This window comes from Ceratotherium simum, chromosome 6, assembly GCF_057802395.1.
Source record: "Ceratotherium simum simum isolate JZ-2026a chromosome 6, ASM5780239v1, whole genome shotgun sequence".
In the NCBI taxonomy this organism is placed as follows: Eukaryota; Metazoa; Chordata; class Mammalia; order Perissodactyla; family Rhinocerotidae; genus Ceratotherium; species Ceratotherium simum.
Genome location: NC_141905.1, coordinates 30106459 through 30128010, shown reverse-complemented (window position 1 = coordinate 30128010; position 21552 = coordinate 30106459). Strand labels below are relative to the sequence as shown.

The 21552-nt window shown below is 51.7% G+C and overlaps 1 protein-coding gene across 1 annotated transcript in view; it reads left to right on the top strand.

Moving 5' to 3' along the window:
* SLC29A3 (solute carrier family 29 member 3) overlaps positions 1–21552 on the top strand; it is a 47120-nt gene that overhangs the window by 21743 nt on the left and 3825 nt on the right. The window contains exons 3-5 of the mRNA XM_087432056.1: positions 6223–6305; positions 13743–13969; positions 18360–18522. Coding sequence (XP_087288182.1) covers positions 6223–6305; positions 13743–13969; positions 18360–18522 — 473 coding nt within the window. The remainder of the gene's footprint in view (positions 1–6222; positions 6306–13742; positions 13970–18359; positions 18523–21552) is intronic.

Genomic DNA, 21552 nt, shown 5'->3' with positions numbered 1-21552 from the left:
ATATTTTGGAGATTAAGCCCTTATCAGAAGTATGGTTTGCAAATATCTTCTCCCAATTGTTAGGTTGTCTTTTCGTTTTGTTGATGGTTTCCTTTGCTGTGCAGAAGCTTTTTAGTTTGATGTAGTCCCATTTGTTTATTTTTTCTATTGTTTCTCTTGCCCGGTCAGACGTGGTGTTTGAGAAGATGTTGCTAAGACCGATGTCGAAGAGCGTACTGCCTATGTTTTCTTCTAGAAGTTTCACAGTTTCAGGTCTTACATTCAAGTCTTTAATCCATTTGGAGTTAATTTTTGTGTATGGTGTAAGGTAAGGGTCTACTTTCATTTTTTTGCATATGGCTATCCAGTTTTCCCAACACCATTTGTTGAAGAGACTTTCTTTTCCCCATTGTATGTTCTTGGCTCCTTTGTCAAAGATTAGCTGTCCATAGATGTGTGGGTTGCTTTCTGGGCTTTCGATTCTATTCCATTGATCTGTGTGTCTGTTTTTGTGCCAGTACCATGCTGTTTTGGTTACTACAGCTTTGTAGTATATTTTGAAATCAGGGAGTGTGATACCTCCAGCTTTGTTCTTTTTTCTCAGGATTCCTTTAGCTATTCGGGGTCTTTTGTTGTTCCATATAAATTTTAGGATTTTTTGTTCTATTTCTGTGAAAAATGTTGTTGGAACTTTGATAGGGATTGCATTGAATCTATAGATTGCTTTAGGAAGTATGGACATCTTAACTATGTTAATTCTTCCAATCCAAGAGCACAGAATATCTTTCCATTTCTTTGTGTCTTCTTCAATTTCTTTCAGAAATGTTTTATAGTTTTCGGTGTACAAATCTTTCACCTCTTTGGTTAAGTTTATTCCTAGGTATTTTATTCTTTTTGTTGCAATTGTAAATGGGATGGTAGTCTTAATTTCTCTTTCTGCTACTTCGTTGTTAGTGTACAGAAATGCAACTGATTTTTGTATGTTGATTTTGTATCCTGCAACTTTACCATATTCGTTTATTACTTCTAAAAGTTTTCTGGTGGATTCTTTGGGGTTTTCTATATATAAAATCATGTCATCTGCAAATAGTGACAGTTTCACTTCTTCCTTTCCAATTTGGATCCCTTTTATTTCTTTCTCTTGCCTGATTGCTCTGGCTAGGACTTCCAGTACTATGTTAAATAGGAGTGGTGACAGTGGGCATCCTTGTCTGGTTCCTGTTCTTAGAGGGATGGCTTTCAGTTTTTCACCATTGAGGATGATATTAGCTGTGGGTTTCTCATATATGGTCTTTATTATGTTGAGGTACTTTCCTTCTATACCCATTTTATTCAGAGTTTTTATCATAAATGGATGCTGTATCTTGTCAAATGCTTTCTCTGCATCTATTGAGATGATCATGTGATTTTTATTCTTCATTTTATTAATGTGGTGTATTACGTTGATTGATTTGCAAATGTTAAACCATCCCTGCATACCGGGAATAAATCCCACTTGATCATGGTGTATAATCTTTGTAATGTATTGTTGTATGCGATTTGCTAGTATTTTATTGAGGATTTTTGCATCGATGTTCATTAGTGATATTGGCCTGTAATTTTCTTTTTTTGTGTTGTCCTTGTCTGGTTTTGGTATCAGGGTAATGTCAGCTTCGTAGAATGAGTTAGGGAGCTTCCCCCCCTCCTCAATTTTTTGGAAGAGTTTGAGAAGGATAGGTATTAAGTCTTCTTTGAATGTTTGGTAGAATTCACCAGGGAAGCCGTCTGGTCCTGGACTTTTATTTTTGGGGAGGTTTGTGATTACTGTTTCGATCTCCTTACTGGTGATTGGTCTATTCAATTTCTCTACTTCTTCTTGATCCAGTTTTGGAAGGTTGTATGATTCTAAGAATTTATCCATTTCTTCCAGATTGTCGAATTGGTTGGCATATAGCTTTTCATAGTATTGTCTTATAATCTTTTGTATTTCTGAGGTGTCTGTTGTAACCTCTCCTCTTTCATTTCTGATTTTACTTATTTGTGCCTTCTCTCTTTTTTCTTGGTGAGTCTAGCTAAAGGTTTGTCAATTTTGTTGATCTTTTCAAAGAACCAGCTCTTGGTTTTATTAATTTTTTCTATTGTTTTTTTGGTCTCTATTTCATTTATTTCTGCTCTGATTTTTATTATTTCCCTTCTTCTACTGATTTTGGGCTTTGTTTGTTCTTCTTTTTCCAGTTCCTTCAGGTGCATTGTTAGAGTGTTTATTTGAGATTTTTCTTGTTTGTTGAGATAGGCCTGTATCGCTATAAACTTCCCTCTTAGAACTGCTTTTGCTGTATCCCATAAATTCTGGCATGTCGTATTTTCATTTTCATTTGTCTCCAGGTATTTTTTGATTTCTTCTTTGATTTCTTCGTTAACCCAGTCGTTGTTCAGTAGCATTTTGTTTAATCTCCACGTATTTGTGGCTTTTCTGATTTTCTTCCTATAGTTGATTTCTAGTTTCATACAAAGGCAAGCTATTGACTGCCTTGCCTTGGTCAAAGCCTACCTCTACCCGCCTTCAGAGGGTGTCACCTGGCCCCTCCCCCAGGGAGCAAGAGCTCTGAGGGTGCAGCCCGGGCTGTGCACAGGCGCGGGGCTCTCTCCTTGGCAGTCGGCTCCTTCTCTGGTGGCAGCGGCTTTATGACCAGGGGACCAAGTAGCAGGGCAAATGGCCTGAGGGGCAGACGAGGTGAGCAGATCTGGGGCGGCAGGAAAACAAGCCCGGTTTCTTGAAATCAGCACATGCCACTTACAAAACGGATCCTAATTGCAGCAAAGGATTTGGTGAGAAAAGGCGCGGGGGGCTGATGTGATCAGCAAGCATAGCCTTTGTTCCCTCATGGGCAGCGTGTTGGTCTTCGTGTCTGGCCGGAAGTCGAATTAAAAAAATCGTGTTCAGCTGTCCCTGTTTTTGTCCAGGAACTGAATTTAAATTGCAATGGAAAGCTGCAGTATTCAGAAAAACTTGGTTAGTAGGAATTCAGCTATCCGAAACCCTCATTAATTAGGAATCTATTGCTGTGTAACAAAATACTACGAACTTAGTGGCTTAAAACAGCACACGTTTATTGTCTCACAGGATCTGTAGGCCAGGAGTCCTGGCACGGTCTAACAGGGTAGCTGGCTCAGGGTCTCGGTGACCACCATCCAGGGGTTAGCAGGGGCTGCCGTCTCCTGGAGGCTTGACTGGAGAAGCATCTCTTCCAGGCTTGCTTGGGTTATTGGCAGAATTCGATTCCTTGGAGTTGTTGGACTGAGAGCTTCAGTTTCTTGCTGGGCGTTGGCCAGAAACACTCTCAGCAACTAGGGTCACCTGCAGTCCTTGCCACGTGGGGTTCCCTAGCATGGCCATTGGACTCCTCCAAACCATTAAGAGAGAAGAAGAGTCCAGCAGGACCAGTGCTCCCATCACATGTGACATAATCCCGTAATCCTATACACATAGTCATGTCACCTTTGCCGTATTCTCTTGGTTAGAAGCAAGTCACCGTCTCGTCCACACTCAGCCGAAGGGATCACACAAGGGCGTGAACACCGGAGGCTGGGGTCACGGGGGCCACCTTAAGAGTCTGCCCCCACACCTCATTTTGCTAGAATTCTACTTACAGGCAAAAGCAGCAAATAAGTAAAAACCACCACGTGTTTATATTAGAAATTAAGTTTAAAAAAAACTTCCATGGGATGTGGTAAGTCAACCTATGTTGCCGTCTGCAGCCCCCGATCTGTACCGGTAGAAAGATCGCCCAGGGTCAAGTCCATTCTGCCTCCCGAATGCTCTTTGTAAAGCAGAGAAATGGGCTCAGTTAACAGAAAGGCACTCATAGCCTTACCAGTTGTCAGTATTTAAAAGGCTTCCCAACATTAAAAGAACAATTTTCTGCTTAAATATCAACAAACCAGAACATTCAGTTACCTAGAAAATCCCCATTCCTAAAACCTCAAGGAACCTGAGCCTGCTCAAAAAAACAAAGGCAGAGATTCTGCATCCCATGTGATTGTTGTTCACAGACTTGCCACGGAATGAGCAGCCACTGATTGAAGGGCGCCTCCTCATGGGGGGCTCTGATTTGGGGCAGTTTCGGCCCCCACCCGCAGCCTTCTCTTCCTCGGGGCCTTTTGCCATTGCTCCCGCCCGGCGCCTGCCTGGCGTCATGTAGGCCCAGCCACTGTGTCAAGACGTAATTGACTGACTGCCTTGAGCCCGTCCAGGCTCCACTGAGCCCATCAGGGCGGGAACAATGAGGTGGCACCTCAAAGGAGGAAGGCTATTTCTAAGGCTCATGGTTGATGGACCGCACCAGCCGTGATTATCATTTTAATTGCAGGGCCCCCGGGATCTTACATTCAGGGTGCAGATTTCAGAGGCCACAAAGCACTCTGCAGGCTTGAAAGGGGACTGTGGAACAGTCTGTGCTGTAGCCTAGAAGGAGCCCATTATGCCAGCTTTCTTTCTTGGCCTCCACGTTGCCATCAAATCTCCCAGACAAGAGAGATCTGACCCTCTGTTGCAAGGTCTGACTCAAATCCCCCCTCCCCTGGGACCCTTCCCCAAGCCCTCACTCATTCAGTTCTCTCAGGTGCCCAGCAGCCCCGTTCCCACCCTCCGCCTGGAACTCCCTTAGAACTCCCTGCTCCCACCTCTGATTTGGCCAAAAAACACAGAATTCTGACATCTCGTCCTGTGGTGTTTTGAGATGTTAAAAGACCTTCGCACTCTGTCTTACATTCTCAATCGGACACTCCGTTCCTAATGGGCAGGAGGCATGTCTGAGACTCTGTAGTGACCCCTCCGGTGCCAGAGTTCCTTGCACACTGGCAAGTGTTTTGCACACATTGTTCTTTGCACTTGGCACATCCGTAACTCCAAATATTTCCTCAATTAAGTTCAATGTCATAAGCTTTCCAGAGTAAAATACAGCTTCTTTTTTATTTTTCAGGGTAAACAATATAATTCATATAAAGCCCTTGTATTTGGCACTCAGTAAATGCTGCGTACATGTCAGCTGTCGTCACGACTCAGAACCCATCATCGTTGCTGACCTGAGGTCCGTGGTTTGACACACAATGACCAGAGCCAAGATATGTCAGCCCTTTCCAATGTTTTGGGTTTTTTTAAGACCCAAATTGAGGGGTAATGTACACACAGTAAATTCCACCCTAATGAGTGGACAGTTCTCTGAGTTTTGAAAACCACGTACAGTCACCATACAGCTTCTTTAGCTGTAAGTTCCAACACATTATAATCAGGAGTTCTTCGTCCTGTCTGTCGTCTTATGCACTCTTTGTCTATGAGACTCCTGAGCTGCTTCCAGGAAAATGCCCTTTTTCCTCATCTTGGCATCTAGGAGCCACTTCCCAAACTGGCTTTGACCTTGAGTAGCAGCTCTGCTGAGGGAGCAAATGCAGATTCAGAAAAAAGTTGTCCTGCAGGGATCAGGGCCTGGTGAGGGCTCTTCCTAAGAGGCCTCACTTGGTTGCAGCAACGTGAGATTATGGTTGGGTCATAGCAAAACTGATTTGGATAACTCTGAAGTCTGACGGTGGGCAATGAAGGCTGATAGGGCAGAATTTTTCTTTGTTGACGTGGAGTCCTCTCTCCATTGAGTCATCTGTGGGTGGGACAGGTAGAAAGTATGGTAGCATGGGCTGCAGAGCATTAGGGACCTCTCTGAGGGCAGGGACAATGTCTTCTCCTTCCTTATGTCCCAGCACTTAGCACAGCTCATGCTGGTGTGTGTTTGTTGAGGGACGGAGTGTGTGGTCTTAGGTTGGAGGTGGAGTAGGATCATGCCGCCTTGGGGTAGTCTTACCCATCACTCGTAGGAATCTGAAGACAGTGGGAGAAGCCCCAGCAAGAAGGGCCCTGTCTCTGCACTTGGGTGCCCCCCTCCATCCCGAGTGACCGTAGCGGCCTCCTCCCTTCTGTGCTGCTCCCGGGTGGGCCCTCCGTCCCGAGTGACCTCAGTGGCCTCCTCCCTTCTGTGCTGCTCCCGGGTGGGCCCTCCGTCCCGAGTGACCTCAGCGGCCTCCTCCCTTCTGTGCTGCTCCCGGGTGGGCCCTCCGTCCCGAGTGACCTCAGCAGCCTCCTCCCTTCTGTGCTGCTCCCGGGTGGGCCCTCCGTCCCGAGTGACCTCAGCGGCCTCCTCCCTTCTGTGCTGCTCCCGGGTGGGCCCTCCGTCCCGAGTGACCTCAGCGGCCTCCTCCCTTCTGTGCTTGCAGAACTACTTTGAGAGCTACCTTTCTGTCGCCTCCACCGTGCCCTCCGTGCTGTGCCTCATGGCGAACTTCCTGCTTGTCAACAGGTAGGCCACTGCCCTCCCTCTCTCAGGCCCCGACCTTCACTCCAGCCTTCTCCACCCCCGTTTCGTCCACTGCTGCTGCTTTTCTGCCTGCATAAATGGTGGCCACCAAAGCAGGAGGCAGGTGGCTCAGACTCCTCCGTGAGGACTGGGAAGTCAGATCAGTTACCTGGGCCCGGCCGATGGAGTGCCCAGTCAGGGAGCTGGACTTCCACTTCCCAGGCACACGCTGTGACATTGTGTCAGCGGCCAGCAGGAGGCGTGTGGGAACACGTGTCTTCGTCTCTTCTCCTCCGGAGCCTGTCTGTCAACAGCTGCCTGGGCTGCAGGCCTTGCAGCTGGGGGACACCATGTGGACGGTGGGGCGGGGCCCAGGGAGCAAGGCCTGTAGAAGCTGGTCTTCCAAGCATTTCTGAGAGCAGTCAGAAGTTAGGAGCCTGGCATCCCACAACTCTGGCTCTCGCTATGTGGGAATGGGTAACACCAGCTCAGGTGTCAACGACTCACAAAGAGGTCAGTAGGGAACTTCTGCCACTGTGTTAGTAAGGGCCAGGAGAGAGCCTCCATCTGGATGCACTGAGGAAGAAGGAGTGATTTAGGAGACGGCCAGACAAATTAGCACAGCCTTTTGCCACCCGTTCTCAATTTGGGTTTACCAGGGCAACAGCCCTCGCTATTTTGCCTGCATTTCCCCTAAGCCACCACTAAGTGATAACGGTGGCTACGTTATGATTCGGAAACCAGGGCTTCTCTTGGGCACAGCCTACTGAAACCTTGCATCACTGATGGCAAATCTGTTTTACCCAACTCTGCTTGATTTGTAGCGACTGCCTGGATCTCTGGTTGAACAGGATTCTAAGGCAGGTCTGGCCTCAGGGGGTGTGCTGTGATTGATTAGTGATGTTTGCTCCGAGTACAGGAGGAGAGAGGGCGGCACATGTGCCTCATGTGCACTAATCCTAAATAGACCAGTCTTTCCAAACAGATTAGGCTATGGGGCTCTTCCAATTATCTGCTGTTGCATAAGAATGACCCCAAAGCATAGTGGCTTAAAATAATAACAATAGGGGACGGCCCTGTGGCTTAGCGGTTAAGTGCGTGTGCTCCGCTAGTGGCGGCCTGGGTTCGGATCCCGGGCGCGCACCGAGGCACTGCTTCTCCGGCCACGCTGAGGGTGCGTCCCACATACAGCAACTAGAAGGATGTGCATCTATGACATACAACTGTCTACTAGGGCTTTGAGGAGAAAAAATAGAAGGACTGGCAATAGATGTTAGCTCAGAGCCAGTCTTCCTCAGCAAAAAGAGGAGGATTGGCATGGATGTTAGCTCAGGGCTGATCTTCCTCACAAAAAAAAAAAAACCCAGAGAAGGCAAAAATAATAATAATAACAATAACTAGTGTCTCTCATGGTTCTGGGAGTCAGCAGGCTCAGTTAGTGGCTCTGACTTGGTGTTTCTCATGCAGGCAGGTTGCAGGCAGCTGGGCCAGAGTTGCCAGGCCTCCTCGGGCACATCTCTCTCTCTGTCTCTCGCTGGTCTCTCCGTGGTCTCTTGCATGTTGGCCTCAGGTAGTAGGACTTTCCTGTTGTGGCTGAAGAGCAAGTGCTCCAAGAGAGCAGGGCAGGAGCTACCTGATTTTCGTAACCTAGTCTCTGCAGTCACCTAGCGTCACTTCTGTCGTACTCGACTGGCCAAGGCAGTCAGTCACAAAGCCCACCAAAGTGCAGGCTGGAAGAATGAGGAGGAGAATGGTGCTCCAATGGCCTGAGGGCCTTGCCACGCCGATCATAAGCCAGCTGGCCCTTAACCTGCCTCCTCATGCCTTCCCCTGGCACACAGGGCTACATTCAGTGTCCTAGCAGGTGGGGCACAGCCTCCAGAGACCGCCCCCCGGAAGGAGGAGGAGGAATGGAGCTAGGAGCAGAGCCGAGTGTTTCCTCAGCGCTGCCAGCCCCCGGAGGGCAGAGCTGGGTCCCTGGCAGTGACTCGAAAGAGAAGCCATGAGAAAAGGAAGAAGTGATAGAGCCATGGTGGCAGGGATTCCCTCGGCCTCTCACTGCCCTCTCTTCTTTCCAGGCCCTCTCTCATCATCCTCTCTGACCACTCACTCAGCCGGCCCTGGGGACGGGGGTTTGTCTAGCTGGAATAGCCCAGGTTCCCATAAATGTGAACTCCCATCCCCCTTCTAGATCTGGAGTCACTGTCTGAACTATAACAAGGGGGTAACGCCTGGTGACCTGCTTGTTACATCACTGAGGATGCACAGCAACCCAGGAGGGAGGCCGAGATGTTACCCACTTTCCAGGTGGAAGTTAGGAGATATGCCCAAGACCACAGGGCCAGTAAGGGGCGGCCTGAGCTGGCGTCTTGCCTGGCACTGCCTCCTCTGTGGTCATGAGGTCTGGCAGGCCAGAAGCCAGCCCAGGACCGGGGGTTGGCAGGGGCATGGAAGGTCCAACCTCACAGCCCTGGGAAAATCATCTCTAATAAGAGCAGTTAGCACTTCTGAGCCCTCACATCCCTTACAGGCATTGTCTCTTTGAGTTCTCACAAGAGCCTATGAGCACGAAGCTTAGACCTTGTTTTATAGATAGGAAAGCAGGCTCACAGAGGTCACCTGGCTATTAAGAGGGTGGGGCCAAGATTGGAACTGGGACCCTTCTCGCCCCACATCTGTGCTGGGAACCTCTGGGCCACCTGCCTCCCAGTTCCCCTGCTTTGCCCGGCCCCTCCCTGTAGCCAGAGCCTCACCCTAGACCCTTCTAGTGAGAGCCCCTCTCTGCCCTGGCTTCAGGCTGCTGGAAGGAAGGAGGTGGTTAAGAAGGTCTGGGTCTGTCTGCAGCGGGGACCATGGGCCACCCAGGCAGCTGCCCCCCAAGGTTGGGTGGGGAGCTGGCTCTGAGGGCTCAGCATTTTAGGGCATCCTCTAGAAGGGTCCAGCCCACCCTGGAGCCTGCCCCTGCCCTTTCTGGCCCCAGGGGAGGGGTGAGGGCAACATGGGCCTACATCTGTTTCCTGGCGGTGGGAACATGGTTTGGGGCTAAGCTGTTTTTATTGATGTGCGAAATTGAAATGTCTCCTCTTCTCCCCTCGTGGAGGACCCTGGCTTTCTCTGACTGGCTCATCCATAATCGCCAAGTGTTTTATTATGTTAAATCTGCAGCATCATAAATACTTATGAGGAGGATTTGCATTCAGGGGACTTATGAAGAAATAGTCCCCTGGGGTCCAGAGCCCTCACGAGCAAGGGGGGGCATCTGGCAGCCTGGGTACAGCTGGCAGCCCTCTCCAAGAATCTCACATTGGTGTGACCTGCCCCAGAGTCCCAGGGTTGGAGTGGTCATCTTGGCCATCTGCTTTCCCAGAGCAGAACCACCAACACCAGGGCAACACGTGTCCAGACTTTCCCTAAAATCCCAACAGCGTCACCATCCCCTGGGCCACTTTCCCTGCCCGGGGTGGAAGAAGCAGAGAGTGGAGCCAGCGTGCTCCCATTAGTGCATGGAAGGTGGGCTCATGCGTGGCACATTTCATAAAGCTTTATGAGCATTGAAAATAGCCCCGGGCTAGATCCCTGAGGGCTGGAGCCCCGAGGCAGAGGCCCCACCCCCACCCAGGGAGAATGGGTTAGGCAGCAGGTAATTAGCAGGCAAGGAGGAGACCTGTGCAGGTGAGGGACCTCTTGGGGGAGCAGAGGCAGAGGTGGGAAGCGCATTGCTTTTGTAATGTGTGGGGCGTGCACCTCCTCATCTCCCACTCTTCCCTCGTCTCAGCCCTGGGGCGTGCCTGGGTGAGAAGCCTCCCAGCTGTCTCCAAAGCAGGCTTCCTGTCCAACCAACTAATTACCTTGTCGTGACAGGCACGGGAGAGCCACCGTGATGCCAGCAGCATTCCTGGGGGGGACTTTCTCTGTGCGTGTCTGTCAGGAGGTGGTTAGAGACAGAGGCCATTCCCAAGGCTGGCTGGGAAGGCTGCAGATGTTTACAGCTGTCTCCCTGCGTTGTGGAAGGGACCAGAAGCAGAGAGCGACTGGCGGGGGCGCGGTTAGGCCCGGTACGGAAGCCGCCCTGCTCCACTGATACCTGCTGCTTGTCAGTTTGTGCAACCAGCAGATATTTGCCAGGTGCCTACAGGCCCTGTGCCAGCCCTGGGGGTGGGAACAAGACAGCACCCTGTCCTCGAGGTGCCCCTCTTATCTCCTGGTCTGTCTTGTGCCTTCTTCTTGCCCCAAGGAACTGTTAGAACTTTTTGGCACCTGTTCCCATCCTCCCTCTCTGCTTGAATTTCTTCAGATTTAGACTCACAAACTGGAAGGGACCTGAAGGTTGTCTTGTCCAGCCTCTTCTTTTTTGAGATGCGGAAACAGGCCCAGAAGCGTTGAATATTTGCCTGGGGTCACACAGGGCATTGGGTGCAGAGCTGGGCAGGTCTCCAGTCTCCTGACTCACGCTCTGTGCCCCTGCTGGCTGTATCTTTGGGGTGGGTGGGGCAGCTCCAGCTGCTGGGAGAGGGTGGGGGCCACTGCGTGACAGGGTAAGTCCTGACCACCTGCCTCCAGGGCGCCTGATGGGCACTCACAATAGATACTCTGGGCCCCCAGGGGTCCAGGTGCTCTACCTGGCTGCCCGCCAGCTCCTGCCCAGGCCGAGGCCTCTGCAGACCCTGGGAAGATGCATCTAGTGTGAGGTTCCTCAGAAACACACCCTGGAACAAGGATTCAGTTGCAAGTAGTTTGTTTGGGAGGTAAAGGCGGGAAAGTAGGGAAGGGAAACTAGGGAGGGAAGGCAGCCATTAAAAGATTATCAAGCTGGCCTTATCATGCCAGCTCCCACAGAGGGCTGCCGGGCTTGACCTCCCTGGGAACTCTGGGAGTCAGCGTGGAACACACACTGGAGGGGGAGGGAGCTGGGGTATTTATGCACCCGCTTCCCCGTCATTGGCTGAAGGCTGCTCTTGAGAGGTGTTAATTGCCTGTCCCTTGCAGCCTGCTTTCTGGTAAGAAGGAGGGCACATGGGCAAGGCACCCACAGCGTGGTGGAGTTTCTGACCATGTCACTCCCCAGCTGGAAACCCTGCTGCGCCTTTTTCTGTTAGTTAGCACTCTTGGTAACAAATGATAGAGACACAAAAGGAATTTTCTCTTTCTTTACCTGGAAAATGAAAGTCAGGTCTGCCTCCAGGCATTGCTGGATCTAGGGAATCGCAAACATCCACAGAGCTCTCCTTCTCTTGCTCTATCCCTGGGCTCTGTGTGTGTCCACTTGGCTTCACCCTGAATTCAGCCTCTCCCCGTGCAGCTGGCCAGATGGCGACCAGCAGCCCCTGACACAGTCCCAGCAGAGCAAACTTCTCTCTGCCCTTCCGTCTCAGGGAGGACTGACTGGCCCTGCCTGGGTCATGTGCTAATCCCTAACCCAATCCAGTGGCCAGCAGCATGGGACACTCTGATCACCCCAGACCAAGTCATGTGCCCATCGTTTGTGGCTGGGCTGGTGTGGACAGTATGGCCGGCTACCTCCCCAAGATGACTGGGCATGGAAGAGGGAATGTTCTTTGGGGGAAGGATGCTGGCAGACAAAGACGATACAGCTACTCTGTGCCTCACTCCAAGGATCAAGTCCTGGCACTCATCAGGTGGACAGGGCCCTCCAGGATGGGCTCCATGTCTCTCTGGCCTCCTCCACTCCCCCTCTCACCTGCCCCCAGAGTCTATTTCAGTTCCCTGAATGTGCCACGCTCTCTCACAAGATATGTACACACATCCTGACACACCTTACACTCCAGCTGAGGTATTGCCCCCACAAAGCCTGTGCAACACCCAGGGTGGATTTGTTCCCAGGATGCCTAGACAGGACACTAGAACTTTGCACACTAGAACAAAATGCCTGTCCCTTGTCGGTCCTGTGTCCCAGGCATCCAGCACAGTGCATGTCCAGTGCACATCTGTGGAATGAAGACATCAGGGAGAACACATGTTAGCAGATAGCCCTGGGCTGGGGCTCAGCAGACCTGGGTTTTCATCCCAGCACCCCGCAGACTCACTCCGCAACCTTGAACTGTCTTTTCACTTCCTCCAGCCCTTTACAAAGCAGAGGCAGCGCCTGCTCTCCCTTCAGCTGAGGATCGGGATCAGAAGGAAATTCAGAGTAGCCTGGGGCCACACAAGCAGTTTGAAAAAAGTCCTTTCTTTACACGCTCATCATTTCACACCTATTTATGTACATATATCTATTTGTTTCTACCTTTCAAGTCTTTCTGTTTTATCCAAAAAAATTTGTGTATTCTGGCTTTTCTCCCAGCCCCCACCCACTGGTTAGCAGGAAAATTTACTAAATGTCCAATCCTGTTTAAAGCTGAGTCTAATCTGATGATTTGACAGCCCCTTTAAATGATGTTCTCTCTCCCTGGAATAAAAATGCACAGTTTCTCAGAGAGCCAGACTTCCCTGCTTCTCCCGCAGGGCGGTGTCTGGGCGGGTGTGGGGCTGGAAGGGGTATATGGCTTCCATGTGGGTATGGAGTTGGGGTGGGGGGCTGGCCCTGGGCTGCACTAGTTTGGCTGCAGCTACTGCCCATGACAACTGAGACCATCACAGGAGAATCCTGCCCTGGCCGCCTGTTCTGGATCACCCATATTTCCCTCATTCCAGGGGAGGCAGGGAGTCATTCTGAGAGCACAGCCTGGAGCCACCTCCTGGGTTCACAGCCGTGACCTTGGGCAAGTTCCTTAGCCTCTCTGACCTCAGTTCCTTACCTGTGTGTGTGGGATAGGTAAGAATACCCATCTTGTGAAGCTGGGTGAGAATTCAACGAGTTAGCACGTAGAAGACACTTAGAAGAGTACCTAACACCAATTCAGTACTGTCTGGGTGTTGGCAGTGATGGCGATGATGATGATGAAGAAGAAGAAGATGATGATGATTTTCTTCCCTTCTCCCTCCTCCCCCACTGCCACATTTTGGGGGAAAGCAGCCCAATGGGCAGTTGCTCTGTTTAAACACTAGACAAAGCCAGCGGGAGCTCAGCCCTGTGGCAGGAGGGGCAAGAGACTTGCCTCCAGATCCCTCATGTCCTGTCCTTGAACCTCACGGCAATACGAAAAGAAGCCTACCCACTGGGCCTTTGCCATGAGCTGGGCACTGCTCCCTGCCCTCCACACCCTCCCCTCCGGGGATCCTCACAACCACCCCTTCAGGTAGAGCCACTTTCCTCCCTGCTGATCACTCAGCAGAAGCTGAGACCAGAGCAACGGAGTCACTTAGCCAGGGCCACACAGCTAGTGAGCCAGGAAGGCAGGATTCACACCCAGGCCTCCTGACAGCAGAGTAGACAGTCCCAACCACTGAACTTGCCTGCTTCCCTTAAGAATGTTCCCCAACCGCGGCCCTGCATGGGAGGCCCGAGGGGGTCTCTAAGCCCTTCCTGCGTCCTCATCCTAGGGTTTCCGTTCATGTCCGAGTGCTGGCCTCGCTGACTGTCATGCTGGCCATCTTCGTGGTGATGACTGTGCTAGTGAAGGTGGACACCTCCTCCTGGACCTATGGCTTCTTTGCTGTCACCATCGTCTGCATGGCGATCCTCAGCGGCGCCGCCACCATCTTCAACAGCAGCATCTTCGGCATGACCGGCTCCTTCCCCATGAGAAATTCCCAGGCACTGATAGCAGGTAAGCGCTGGGGTCAGACAGCCGGCCAGGTCAGTCCACCTGGGGGTCATGCGAAGGAAGCAGAGGGAAGCATGTCGTGGCCCTTCAAGAAAAGAAAATGTGTGTTAGGTATGTTTCCATTATCTATTATTATGTAACAAAATACCCCAAAACTTAGTGGCTTAGGACAATAATAGGCCTTTCCTTTGCTCACAAATCTGCAATTTGGGCAGGAGTTGGGCGGGGACAGCTCTCCTCTGCTCCACAGGGCCAGCTGTGGTAAAGCTGGTAAAGCTCGACTGGGGCCTGCAGGATCCACTTGTGAGGTGGCGTGCTCGCCTGGCTGGCATGTTGCTGCTGGCCGTTGGCTGGAAGCTCAGCTGGGGCTGGGGCCAGGGTCCCTCTCCCCTGGACCTCCCCACAGCTGCTCGGGCTTCCCCGTGGCGTGGTGTCTGGGTTCAGAGAGCCAACATCCCAGGAGCCCCAGGCAGAAGCATTATTTCCTTTTACGTCTTAGCTGTGGAAGCCATTTAGGGTCCCTTCCCCCATCACCATAAGCCCGCCTGGATTCCAGGGGAGAGAACAGACCCCACGTCTCAGGGGAGAGTCTGAGAATCACGCTGTAAGAAGAGCGGGATGGGAGGACTTAGCTGCAGACTCTTAGAGAGCACAACCTGCCTGCCAAGGGCCTGTCCTGAGGCAGCCTTCCTTCCTTTCCTTCCCTCCTGCTCCCTTCCCCCCTCTTGTCCCTTCCCTTCTCTTTATTTTACCTTTCCCCCTTCTTTCCTCCCTTCTGTCTGTCTTGTCTTCCTTTCTAATCTTCTACAAGACCTACTCTGTGCCAGAGATTCAAAGAGGAACAAGCCTCATCTCTTAGGAGCTGAGAGCCTAGTAAATAAACTCCTCACTTACCCTGAACTTTGCCATTCCATGGGGGTGCTGATGCATGACATGGGCTGACCCCTTTAGTGGAAACTTTGATGCTGATCCTAAGCCTGTTATCTAGACCTTAGCAGTTCTGTTCTATTACCCAGATGTCCCAACAAGATGAGCTGGGTCAGTAAGAATCTGTGCTTTCCCAGGAGACCACTATCCCTTAAAGCAAGACTGGGGGCTCAGCTGCTCTGTTCGGGGTGTCCGCACACCCTTGTTGTGTGAAGGAGTCCTTAAGCATTTGCCCACTTGAGAAGAATTTCACAAAGAATCTGCTATGTGCCCCTGAATTAATAATGCCAGGTAGTTTGTGGCAGGGATGACAAATACCTCAACAAGTGTATATCTCCTGCCTGCTCCCACACCAGTGCCAGACATCACTAATTGATCTGTACCTTTCCTCCTGAGCCTCTGAGTCCTCACCACAGCCCTGGAGGCAGTTACTGTCAACGGATCAAAGTTGAGATGTGACCTCAAATCTGTTTGCCATTTTTGGTATAAGATTAGGCTTCTGGCTCTTCTGGGAAGCCCTTGGCCCTAAGATAAAATGAAAGTGGACCCATTGCTAAGTTTCCTGAGTACAGTCAACATGCCTCTAGTGATACTTCAAGAAGGGCATGCCTCAGCTGAGGGAAATGGCCATGGAACATTGGATTTAATCACTTCTATCACCCCGATCTCAGAGAGAAGCTCTTATCCCCTTGTCTCCCTCCATCCTGCTGGAGGATGTATTTTTCAATAGACCAGCCTTGCTGGCTACCTCTCCAGGAGCCGGTGACCAAATACACCATTTTTGTTGGCAAGGGGACGGTCAGGTTCATCTGGCCACCTGCGAATCTTCTAGAGAAGGGGACTGTCCCGTGAATTTTTCAGAAAGTCCATTTTTGAAAAAGTGGAGACATCCAGGACTCACACTTCAGTATTAGTTACTTGGGCCCTAAGCCATTGTCACCACCGTGTGCAGCCCCCAGTGGGCGCCCATCACCCTGGAAGATCCGAGGTGTCCCGTTCTCCCGGGTACCCAGCACCGGCGCACCAGCCCCCGTCGTCTTCCCTCGTCTAGAGGAGCCCATCTGTGAATTCTGTGTGCATTGGCATCTGAGGAACCATTCATTTGTTTTGTACTGGAGGTTTTTTAAACCCCTCATTTGCATGTATTTCCATAACTGATGAGATAAAAGTAGGGAGTCATGAAGGATGAGCTCCCGGAGGCCTGGTTTGTTGTTGATGATAATATTGTGAATTCCCTACAAGTCGGGAAGAGAGAGGGGAAAATCAACAGGCAGCGATGTTAAGATCTCTTCCTTGGGCAGCAATGTTAAGATCTCTTCCTCGGGGCAGCTGGGGACTGTCTCACTGAATGTAACCCCAGTTCTTACGAAACGCCCAGGTAGGGATTACAGCTTCTCAGAAGTTGGCATCCTCTTGGCAAAGGGTTTTTACCCTGTTGTTGCTGCTTTGATGTAGAAAGGACAGAAAAAGCCAGATACCTGATTGGGAAGCTGAGAGGATTTATATGGCGCTTCCTGTGCCACGCACTGTTCTGAGTGCTTTACATGTATTAATCCTTTTAATCTTCATAACGGCCCTAAGAGGTAGGTATCATTAACGTCTTCACTTTACAGTTGAGGAAACAGAGGCACAGAGAGGTTAAGTGACTTGCTGAAGGTCACACAGCTAGAAGTGGTAGAGCCAGGATTGGACTTGGACCTTCTGGTTCTTGGGTCTGTGCTCTTCATCACTATGTTAACTTGTATTTCTTTGCCCTCCCCTCAAATCTCAGCCTCTGGCTAATAGAGCTCACATTGAGAAAGTTAGGGAGAAAAGATCGTCCATGCAGGGCCATGGGCTGTTCCCTGCAGAGCCACAGAGATGTCGGGCAGCGTGTGGATGGGGCAGTGATGAGGGGCATCATGGTGGACAAGGGCCTGCACCGTCCCTCTCCCACTGCTGCTCTGTGCAACAACGGGCAGAAGATGTGCCCGGTCAGAGCTGCCTGATAATGACGAGGCGCTTCCTGCCCACATGAACCCGTCTGCTGTTGGCTGCTTGCAGTCAGCCTCCTTCTTGCCTCCTTGAGAATCGAAACCCCTTCTTTCAGCCAGTCAATCTGCCATGCGCACCGGGCACTTGCTGTACTGATGCCAACTGCCATGTCTGTGTAGTTGGTGCTTTATCCACCATGGTCCCATTTCCGCCTCACTGTGGTCTCGTGTGGTGGACAGGACAAGTATCAGCCCATTTCCCAGGCAAATAAATGGAGGCAGAGAGGAGGAAATTATCTGCTTCACATGTAGCACGTGTGACCTCTGACTCTTGGCCAGTACAAGCTGACGACCCCTGGTTGTGAGGGTTCAATGGAAGAGTAAGACAAGGGCCCTGCTCTGGCAGCAGCTGCGTGACCGTGGCGAGGAGGGGACTCGCGTTGAAAGTCTGCTGTGTGCTGGGCCCTCTCCAAATGTCATCTCTATCAGTCCTCAAAGCGGCCATGTAGGGCAGGTGTCATCATCCCCATTTTACAGACGAGCAGACTGTGGCTCCAAGAAGTCACATCAGCCCCCAGGTCACAGAGAGCAAAGGGCAGAGTCAGGGGGCAAATGTATGGTTGTTTGGCTCCAGGACCTGTGGGTCCACTGAGCTGAGCTGTCTCCTCTGTCAGGCAGCAGTGAAAGGTGTAGGGTCACATGGGGACACATGTCAAAGCCCTTGGCAAGAGAGAACATTCCAGCTGGTGAGGCGGTTGCATGCATGTGAGTGTGTTTGTGCGTGTGAGTGGGTGTTTGTGTATGAGATAGTGTATGTGTGTATATGTGAGTGTGTGTACATGGTAAGGTGTGTGTGAGAGAGTGTATGTGTGTGTGGGTGTGTGCACATGTGTTCACACACGCATTCACACATGTACGGTGCCCCAGCTGCCGTCGGGAACAAGGTAAGTTGTGTGAGCTCACAGCTGGGCGGCACAGGGGTTTGTAACTGGTAAGGACTCCCTAGATCGGACAGCCTTGCTCGGAGGCAGTGGGAGAGCCTGTGCCAGGTCATCCCCTGAGCCTCTTTCCCAGTTTGGTTGGTGGGTGGTTTGGGCCGAGGACAGGGGAGAGGAGCTCTCTGAGACGTCCCACTCCTGAATCTCAAATTTCTGACCCCACCAGAAGGGCAATAGAGAGAGATGGAGGGTCAAGTGTCGGAGGTGAAACCTTGGAGGCCATTTGCCACCTCAGGCGGCAGCATCTTCCAAGCACATCAGAGAGACCTGGGCTGGGGACATGGAAACCCGTGGCCTCTTAGAGTCAGAAACCTCATGGCTGCAGACGCCCATGTTTGCCAAGGCTTTGGGAGGCCGTGAGAACGGCAGCATTTTCTCAGCAGGGAGAACTTTTACTTGGGTTCTCTTAAACCCGAGCAGAGCAGGGCAGGCCTGAGACGCAGGGAAGGTGGACCTGCCCCTGACCATCTCGGTGGTGTCCTGTGCTCTCTGCAGGAGGAGCCATGGGGGGCACCGTCAGTGCCGTGGCCTCCCTGGTGGACCTGGCGGCGTCCAGCGACGTGACGGACAGCGCCCTGGCCTTCTTCCTGACCGCAGACATCTTCCTTGGCCTCTGCGTGGGGCTCTACCTGCTGCTGCCCCGGCTGGAGTACGCCAGGTGAGGCCCCGCCCCTCGCTCTCAGTTCATCCTTCTCTTATGAATGGTTATGTCTTTGTATTATCTGCATTCTTCCATCATGTAACTAGATGGCGTGCTTGTTTCCTTGTTTACTGCCCGTCTCCCCGCTGGAGTGTGAGCCCCCTGAGGGCAGCACTTGGATGGATTTTCTTCACTGCTGTATCCTGGGGCCTCGAGCTCTGCCAGCTCATAGTAGTTGCTCAGTAAATTAGCCGGGTGGTGGATGTGAGAAGCTGGCCTCGTGCCACGCCCCCAAGCAGCTGGAGTCCGCGAGTTTTCAGACAGGGAGGGCCGGCGGGGGAGGAGGACCTGAGGAATAATAATGGTGAATAACAGCTCCATTTGCTGAGCGCCTCCTCTCTCCTGCCTCGTGCTCAGCCTCGCCTGATGGGTCGTCTGGTTAATGTGCGCGCACCTGTTCCTTGTAGGGTGCAGCCCTATGATGTGTCATGACTGTTCCCATTCTCGCACGAGAAAACCCAGCTCAGAGAGGCTGAGTTACTTGTGAGTCCCATAGCCTCTCGGCAGCAGGATCAGGATTCGAACCTGACTCTGGACCTCTGTTTTTAACCAGGGTCTCCTGGGGTGTCTCTCCACCCCGTGGGGCCTCTTTTCTTGCCTTCCTCTCTCTCTTTCTCTCTGTTGTGCCTCCTTTTTCTTTCTTGCTTCCTGTTGCTCTTTAAAAAACCACCCTTGGGGCCGGCCCAGTGGCGCAAGCGGTTAAGTGCGCGAGCTCCGCTGCAGCGGCCCAGGGTTCACGGGTTCGGATCCCGAGCGCGCACCAACGCACTGCTTGTGGGGCCATGCTGTGGAGGCTTCCCATATAAAGTGGAGGAAGATGGGCACAGATGTTAGCCCAGGGCCAGTCTTCCTCGGCAAAATGAGAAGGATTGGCAACAGATGTTAGCTCAGGGCTGATCTTCCTCACCAAAAAAATAAATAAATAAATTACAAACCACCCTTGACATTTTCTCACATTTTATTCATCTCAAAGCGTTTTCAGATCCATTATCTCATTTGAGGTAGGAAAGACAATTCTTTTCCCCATTTTACAAGTGGAGAAACGGAGACAGAGAAGGCCGGGTGATTGGCCTGTGGCCCCACAGTGTGGAGCCGGCAGAGCTGGGGGAGCCGGGGTCCTGGCTCTGCCCTTTTCCGCAGGGACCTGTTTTGTGTGGTGGCACAAGCCAAGCAGTTCATGTGTACCTTGTTTCCTTTATTATACACGATAGACAACCGTGTGCAGTTGTTACAGAATTTTCCCATTTCACAGATGAGGAGACTGAGGAGAGCTAACACACGTGCCCAGGTTGCTCACCTGGCGAATCATGGGCAGGGATTTGATATCGGAGCTGCAGTCTTTCCACCGCATCATGCTGCATCCCTGGCTTGTCACCTCGAGGGTCTTTCCTCCTCATTCATTCCTCCTGTCCCTGGGAGAGTCACCTCATTAGTCCCCAGAGCCCCTGCCTGCACCAGAACCCCAGTTCCACTGGGGCAGGCTGCTTTCCCCAGTGAAAGGATCGTTCTGACTTCAGCTGGCCTCAGTGGCTGCAGGAGGATAAAAGGGGACCGAGTGATTTGACACCATGTCCCCCAGTATCCCAGGTGGCTACAGACCCATGAGCCTGGCCACCCCTCCTCATCCCTTCAGGGCCATCATCAAAGATTGCCCGGTTGTGCTCTGTGACAGTGTCCCTGTGATTCCTGCAGTTTGGCTGGCTCCCTGTGCCCCAACACCCCCACACTGCCGGGCACCTCTTGCTGCTGATTCAATTATTTTGAGTCACTGGATGCACAGAAGGTGGGAGCTCTGCCCACTCCTTCTGCTGTCCCCCGGGTCCTGTTTCAGAGGGCTTCACGTGGGTCTGTTTCCAGTGGGGTGGCCAACCTCCCCTGTCTGCCTGGGACTGAAGGGGGCCCCAGGGCGAGGGGCTTTCAGTGCTGACACCAGCACAGTCTCAGGCAAATGGGAACAGTTGGTCACCCTAGTTTCCAGTCTCACTTGAGCAGGCCAAAATCCTTTCCAGCTGAGCACGTAAGACAGAGAACACCCAAGGCTGTGCTGTCCCATGGAAGCTTCTGTTTTGTTGCTGATTAAAACTGTGCTTAAGGGCCGGCCCCGTGGCTTGGTAGTTGAGTGCGCGCGCTCCGCTGCTGGCGGCCCGGGTTCGGATCCCGGGCACGCACTGACGCACCGCTTCTCTGGCCGTGCTGAGGCCGCGTCCCACATGCAGCAACTAGAAGGATGTGCAGCTATGACATACAACTATCTACTGGGGCTTTGGGGAAAAAAAAAAATAATTAATTAATTAATTAAAAAAAAACAAAACACTGTGGTCAAGACTTCTGGGTTTACAGAAACTCATCTGAGGATGGAGTTTTAGAGAGAGCTGTGCTCCCGGAGCTGCTCAGATCAAATCTTGCTTATCAGGGAGCCCACAGGTGCTGCACGCAGGAGGGCTGGGCTGGGCGGCCCCCTCCCACACAGGAGGAACTCAGCCTCAAACTGCGTCGAAGGTTCTGACTATGGTCTGGGGGGATGAGACCGTCAGATGTAGAAGAACTTAGGAGGAAGAGCTTCGCCCAGAGGAACTTGGTGGGGGTTTCCTCAGAGCAGACTTAAGGCAAGGACCCGATGCTGAGTAGACAGGGAAGTAAGACTATTCCTTTCCCTACATAGTCACTGTGAAACAAGACAGGGCTCCAGACCGAAGAGCCCTGCTCAGCATCACATGGAAAGTTGATTCCAGGGAGGAGTCCTCCCACTGACTCGCTTGTTATCTGTAGGCTCTTAGGATGGGAGGACTGGCAGGGATCTCAGAAGCTCACGGCTGCAGAACTCCTCCATTTTACAGAGCAGGAAACTGAGGTCCAGAGAAGGGAATACCTGGCCTAAGGTCACACAGGGAGGCAGAAGTAGAACTGAAACCAGAACCCAGCTGTCACCAAGCTACTTTCTCCCACCCCCACACCAAGCCTTCTGTTTGAGGTATGTTAATACAGTCA